Genomic DNA, 7,148 nt, shown 5'->3' on the forward strand with positions numbered 1-7,148 from the left:
TTAACCTCCATCATTGATTTTATTAACACGTCTTTGAATTGTCACTTTTAATGACTTATGAAGAAATCCCACCAACCACTTAACTCAAATTAGTTTGTGTCTTACATTAGGTATTAGATGTTACGATTATGAGTGTTTTATATTGTTTTAAGTACAATTTAAATTACATGTACATAGTTTTTAGACACATTTTTCTCACAAATTAGTATTCAAATGTGATTTTTACCTAAAGCTTACACCTAATTAAAATTTGAGCTTGGACTCCTCCCAATAGCACCTTGAAGCTAAGTTTAGTTGCAGTAATCCCACAAATGGGCGGAGTAAAGATTTTTCAGTTTTGGGAGACGAATTAATATAATAATATTATATTTTTCTTTTAATAAATTATTCTATCTCAATCAAATGATATAACTTATTATTTTTATAAGTTCGACAAAAGTTTGCGTACAATGCAACAATTGAAACCAATACTTATGATGTTATTTGATGTTTTTGGGATAAGTATGAAAATGAGTCATGTCATGTTTTGAGATGTCATTCTATATAATTTTATTTTTTCAAGGGTCTCAGCCATCAAACGAATTTTTTTTTTTTTTTTTCTTGAAAATTTTGGTGGTTAGCTTAGAAGCTTTTGGGTTTGTGCTTACAAATTCCATAAACATTTTTGTTTCATAAATTTATCTTGTGAGAGGCCTTTTCTATGCAATTGAAATTCTAAGCTTTTGAGGCAGCATGTTATGTGGTGCCTTGAATTTTCTCTCAAGTCATGTGGGGCTTTTGGAATTTTCTCACGTTTTGGATCTCTTTAAGCACCGAACTTGACTCCTTCTCCAAGTCAAATTTGAAAGTCCATATTTTAACTAGAACACAATTCAGTTCCTATTGGGTTTTGTATCTCTTGGCAACCGATTTTGAGCCTCTATAAAATGGAGGTTTTGCAACAAGGCAAGGTTGAGAAAAATTAGAAGCCACACATCTCATTATGGTTTTCTTACTTTGTTGTATGACACTTAGAGAAAAAGAGAGTTTTCTTTATTGATTTTTTTTCTCTCTTTTGTGTGAAAGTGAAATTTTGGTGTATTGGGACTTCGAGTTTTGAGTGATTTTCTTCTTGTTATCTATGTACTCCATCTTTTGTAAGTGAATTTTTCCAAGATCATGTCAACCAGTGAATATAGACTTGTTAAGCTGAACTATTTAAATCTTGGTATCGTGTAATTGATTTATTTTATATTCTGTTATTTTCTGATTCTTTAGGATCTTGAATTTAGTTTCATGTACAACACAGCCAAAAAAAAAAAAAAATTCTGATCTAAAGGGATTCGTCTTTGGAAAACCAAAAGATAATTTTTGCCTCAAAGATGCAGTAAGAAGATAAATGAAGAAAGGAACAACAGACATGTCAAAATAGTGCATGTAATGAAAGAAAAAACAATCTATACTCGTACATATAACCTAACAGTCCCATATCTCTATTTAGGAAAAACTAACAAAAAAAAAAAAAAAGAGAGAAAAATATATGGGGGGGAAAAAACACAAATGAAAAGAACAATGACATGTAACAAAGTGAAAGAAACAAAACAACTCCTCTAAATAAGTTTGCCATGAAGCAGCAAACAATCCTTAGTTTCCTGCAACCGCTTCATCAGCAGCTAGCCTTCCCAGTAGAATAAACAGGAAAATGCATCACTTCCCCTCTATCACACATTGGCTTTCTCTTCAGCAGCACCCTTTGCTTCTGTTTTCTTTTCTTCAGAGGTGCCATAATTTTGTGTCTCTGTAACTGATGCAACTTCAATTACCTTCTGCGCTTCAGCCTCCTCTTTAGCACTGCCAACATCCTGGGCTTCTGTTTTCTTTTCCTCCGACGTCGTTTCTCCGGCCGGTGCAGCTTCAACTGAGCTCTCTCTTTCAGCCTTCACATGACCATCAGCAACATAAGGGGCTTCTTTTTTCTTCTCATCATCTACAGTTGGTGCAGTTTCAGTTGTTTTCTCTGTTTCTGAGAAATCTACAGTTGGTGCGGTTTCGGTTGTTTTCTCTGTTTCTGAGAAATCTACAGTTGATGCAGTTTCGGTTGTTTTCTCTGTTTCTGAGAAATTTACAGTTGGTGCGGTTTCGGTTGTTTTCTCTGTTTCTGAGAAATCTACAGTTGATGTAGTTTCGGTTATTTTCTCTGTTTCTGAGAAATCTACAGTTGATGCAGTTTCGGTTGTTTTCTCTGTTTCTGCCTTCTCAGAAGCATATACAACTTCTGAGACAGGAGTCTGTTGAACTGGAGCATCAACAACATCTGGGGCAGGAGTTTGTTGAACTGGAATTTCAGGCTTTTGAGCATCGACAACATCAGGGACAGGGTTCTGTTCAACCAGAATTTCAGTTTTTTCAACCTGTAAAAGCGTGGTTTCAGATTCATATGTAGGTTTTATATTCTCTGGTGGATCTTCTTGTTTTGGTGGCTCCACTGCAGGGTTACCATCTCCTGTTTTGCCTTTCCCTTCCTCATTCTGCCAAAAACAAAAACAAAAGAACAAAGTTTAGTGAAAAAAAAAAAAGAACCAAGACTTGTCCCAATGATTATGAGAGAAAATGTCATCAACAATCTGATGTGAATTGTGATATATTAAATAATTGTAAATTCTTCAAGTACACAAATCAACAGTCAAAAAGGAAAATCTAAATCCAACATAAATCTCTTCTAAACTAGGTTAAAAAAATTTCATTCAACTTAATCTATAAAATTGTTATGTGTTCCTTAGCATGTGAAAAATACATGATGACAATCACAAGGTTTTTTAATAGTTTCTTAGCACGTGAAAAACACGTCATTTTTTTATTAAAACTAATAAAAAAGGGGGATAACTTCACTTTAGACCCTTGAATTACCACACGATTTAAGAAACTTCTTCCAAACTTCAAAACCTCTTAATTTGAACCTCTGAACTTTCAATTGCAATCAATTTGAACCTCTCGTCTGATTTTAAATGTTAAAAGTGAGACAATGACGTTTATACCACTAACCTTTTTATAAAATTTCAAATTTACCCTTAATTTAAAATTTAAAAAAAAAAAAAAGTTTTTTTTTTTTAAAAAAAAAATCAAGGATATTTTGGTCATTTTAGGGGTAAATCAGGGAAGTTAACGGCTAAATCTGACGGAGGGGTTTAAATTGACTGCAATTGAAAGTTTAAGGATCCAAATTGAGAGATTTTGAAGTTTGGGGGGACTTTCTCAAATCGTGTGGTAATTCAGGCGTCTAAAGTGAAGTTACCACTAAAAAGAATGTGCTTCTCACATGCTCAAGGGACACAAAATAGGTTTATATACTGATTTTGAAGAATTTCTTCCACTTTCGTCCATCTAAATCATATGGCCAGAAAAATAACTATGAATTGTCCCAAAGGGTATGAAAAAAGATGTCATCAACAATCTGATTTGATATTTTAGAATGAAAAATTCTTCAAGTGCATGAAGCAACAGAGGAAAAACCAGAAACTAAATCATATGGCCAATATATTCATACACTAATCTTTGGCTACTAATCCCATATTAAGCAACCAAAAATTTTAGCCATCAAAAAATCTAAGTTGTATTTCGACATATAACTTCACAAGTAGGTTTGGCAAGATTTTTTTAAAAAGAACTCCTTTCGCTTCTCAAACGCTAAAAGCTCTTCCGAAATGTTAGTTAAACAACAAACAGACTTTTAATTTTTAATTTTTTTTTTCAATTTTATTAATTAACAAGCAATACTGACATATCAAAGTGATTTTACAATGCTGAGAGTGATAGGTGCACAAAGACAAAATTATATATATTTAAGAGCCTGAGGAAAGAAATTAAAAAGAGGAAAACAGAGGATGGAGATCTAAAGTTCAATGGTTGTGACCAACCATTTGACAAATATGATCAAAGAGGTCCCATTTTATCAAATCAATTGACTCTGGTAACCACATGCTCCCAACAAGCCAGTAAAAATAGTCCTATAATTTTGTGGTATATTCACCTAAACCATAAAATCAAGCCTTATTTATGTGCTTACCAACCAGGCATGTCCTGTGTATTATTTTTTGATCAACAGTCTTTTTCAACACACCCAAAGTCTAAGGTTTTGTTTGGAAAATGCTTTTAAAAATGTGAAATGTAAACATAATTTTGAGAATTTTGCAAGTATAAAGTGGTTGAAGTTGTTTATTAATGCTTTACTTTTCTCCTACGAAACAAAAAAAACTCTTCAAAAAAGCAATAAAAATAGCTGAGATTACGTCAGAAACTTCCAAAATACTCTTAGTACTTCAAAAGATATGTCATACAGAAAGTTGGTCTATCTGATAAAAAAATTAAAAAAATTTAAAAAAAAAAAATTAAACTTCAAAAGTTATTTTTTTTTTTACTTTTTTCCACTAAAAATGGGTACAAAAACTCACTTTTGAAAAAAAAAAAAAAAAAATTGCTTTAAAATCTCTATTTCCCAACACAATCTTAAACATGTTCTAGAGTTTTTTAACATTGCATACTGATGATTTGTTAAATATGCAAATTTACCACGAGCAATGATTTGGCAATCTAATTTATTACAAATACAAATGTACTACGAACAACATTAAAAATCAAATTTTTATCTCACAATAATTTTGAAAATATCGACTACCCTAATGCAATGCACCCATCATCGACTATCCTAAGTGAAAATGGAACCACAAAGGGCAAAGCCCTCCTGGGTGTCTTTGAGGGGGACATGAAGACACAGAAAAGGCGTTAAAAAGGCAAACATATCGCATGGTCTGCCTTTGATAGAGGATAATTAAGGATATGAACTGAGCACAAAAAACCAAAAGAGAATCCAAAGCAGCTGGCGGGCCCAGGGCCTCGACAGTACAACACGCTTGTTTGTCGTCAAATGGAAGATGCGATGCATTGAGGAAGATACCTTTTACCTATACCCATTCTCTCCACCGCAACTATACATATCACATCATGACAAACAATAACTAACCAACAAATTTTTCCCAACGACAATTGCGGATTAAGATGCACGGCAATTTCGACAGCTAATTATTATGATAAATATAAAAGAGACAGACATAATAGCTAGGTTTTTGAGACATAATAGCTAGGTTTCATCTCGGACAGATCCAATGGTTGATTTGAAGAAAAAATGTAAAAAGATCATTTTTCTACTCAGATAAATATACAAGAGACAGAGACATAATAGCTAGGTTTCACCTCGGACTAATCCAATGGTTGATTTGAAAAAAAAAAAAAATTGTAAAAAGATCATTTTTCTAATCAGATTGGTAGATCTTATGTTTATTCTATCGAATACTGCTAAGAATGATGTGGCTTTTAAAATCACCATTAAACTATTGATTGATTACTATTGCATTTTAATTAAATAATAATTTTAAAAATCACTTCATTTTTTAAGAGTACAAGAAGAACTTTTAGAATTATTTATATTTTAGTAGTCTAAATTACTAATTGCTGTGAATCTCGATTCGAAGATGATCTCGAGTATCCTCTACAATTTTGATATATATATATTTATAGATAATTTTTAATTATCTTTAGATTAACTTATTAAAATTTTATTATATCAACACTGCTATATTCTAAAATTATGATAAAGTTAAGTTAGTAAACAATGACCTGGCAAAAATGATAAATATTGATATGAAAAAAATTTAGTAATTTAAATTAAAAATTTTGATAGAAAATTTATATGATAAAATATTATATAAATTATAAAGCATCTTAATCCAGAGAAAATTATAAATATGAAGACCATGAATAAGTTAATAAATTTGATAAATACTTATATAATAAAATCATATCCATTTAATTTTCAAAAAAAAAATTGAGATTAATATATTACAAATTATATAAACATCTTATAATCCAAAGAAATTTTCACCTTGGGAATATGATTATGATTAATTAGCTATATATATATATATATATATATATAGCTGGAATGTTTTAAAAAAATCAATTAAATTTTTGTTTGGGATCACAGAAAAACATAGAGTTGCCCATCGAATTTTTCGATTTCCGGAAAACCCTTCAAAAATAAAAAAGCACGAGGAAAACAACTATTTTCATGTTCTTTCGTTTTCCGTCAGTTTCCTACTAACCAAACGGAACCAGAAAGATGAAATTCAATGAAACAATCGACCAGATAAAACTATGTAAACTACTAAACAACGATTTGAGTTTCTTAAAAGACAAAAGACCGACAGATTAGAGAAACATAAAGCAGACAGGATTGCAAATGATCAAACGCAAAAACCGGAACACTTCGATTCGCAGCTCTGTCGCCCATTTCAGGCCAAAAACAGATTAACAATTCAATCAAAATATTTATTAAAAAGTAAATACGTAATATAACAAATTTTTTTTAAAAAAGAAATGAAATGTAATGATTACCTCCTTGAACAAGATGCTGAGGGAGCGGCGCTTACTGTCCTGGTCGTCAAGCTTGTCATCATCAACAATCTCCTTGACCTTATCACCCTCTTCAACCGCCTTGGCATCGATCTTCTCACCCTCGGTAACACCAACGACAACTACAACAGGCGGCTCGGGAGCCGCGGAGGGCTTGTCCTCCTTAGTCGGCTCGGGAGCCAGCGCATCCTTCAAGACCTTGGGCTTGGTCGCACACCCTCCCATCTCCTTCTAAAAAAGTTTTCTTCTTTCTTTTTTTTTTCTCTCTCTAAAAAGAGCTTTTTGGAAAGCCAAGAGAGACCTCCTTTTATAGACACACAAATTCGGCGGTTGTCTTCCAGTCCCGACATTTCTTCTCCCGCGAACAAACATTACTAAAATAGTAAATATGTTTTCGTTTCATTTTTCTCATTTTTTTTCAAAAAAATAAAAATAAATAAAACCATAAAAGAGAAATCTGAGGGTCACCGCCAGCTGTGGATCTCACAGTCCTCATGGATAAGCATTTATCTCAATTTTTTTTTTTTTTAGTTATTAGTAATTTGAATAATAATTAGGAAAAAAATAATTGTAAAATCAATCCATCTTATTTACTTGATTTGTAATACATATTAAGATGAACTTAGAAGTCTTTGAAATATGACAAAAAAAATTATTTTGTTCCTACAGCTAAATTACGTTAACTTACCGTGTGAGACTTACTT

The 7,148-nt window shown here is 31.9% G+C and overlaps 1 protein-coding gene across 1 annotated transcript; it reads right to left on the minus strand.

The window, feature by feature from the left end:
* Positions 1-1,400: 1,400 nt before the first annotated feature.
* On the minus strand, positions 1,401-6,726 carry LOC132166070 (uncharacterized). Its single transcript, XM_059576824.2, has 2 exons — positions 6,427-6,726; positions 1,401-2,507 (listed from the first exon to the last, which is right to left on the minus strand). The coding sequence occupies exons 1-2, from the start codon at positions 6,667-6,669 to the stop codon at positions 1,701-1,703; spliced, it is 1,050 nt and encodes a 349-aa protein (XP_059432807.2). The 5' UTR covers positions 6,670-6,726; the 3' UTR covers positions 1,401-1,700.
* Between the last annotated feature and the right edge of the window lie 422 nt (positions 6,727-7,148).

This window comes from Corylus avellana, chromosome 11 (assembly GCF_965113065.1).
Source record: "Corylus avellana chromosome 11, dhCorAvel1.hap1.2, whole genome shotgun sequence".
Lineage (NCBI taxonomy): Eukaryota > Viridiplantae > Streptophyta > Magnoliopsida > Fagales > Betulaceae > Corylus > Corylus avellana.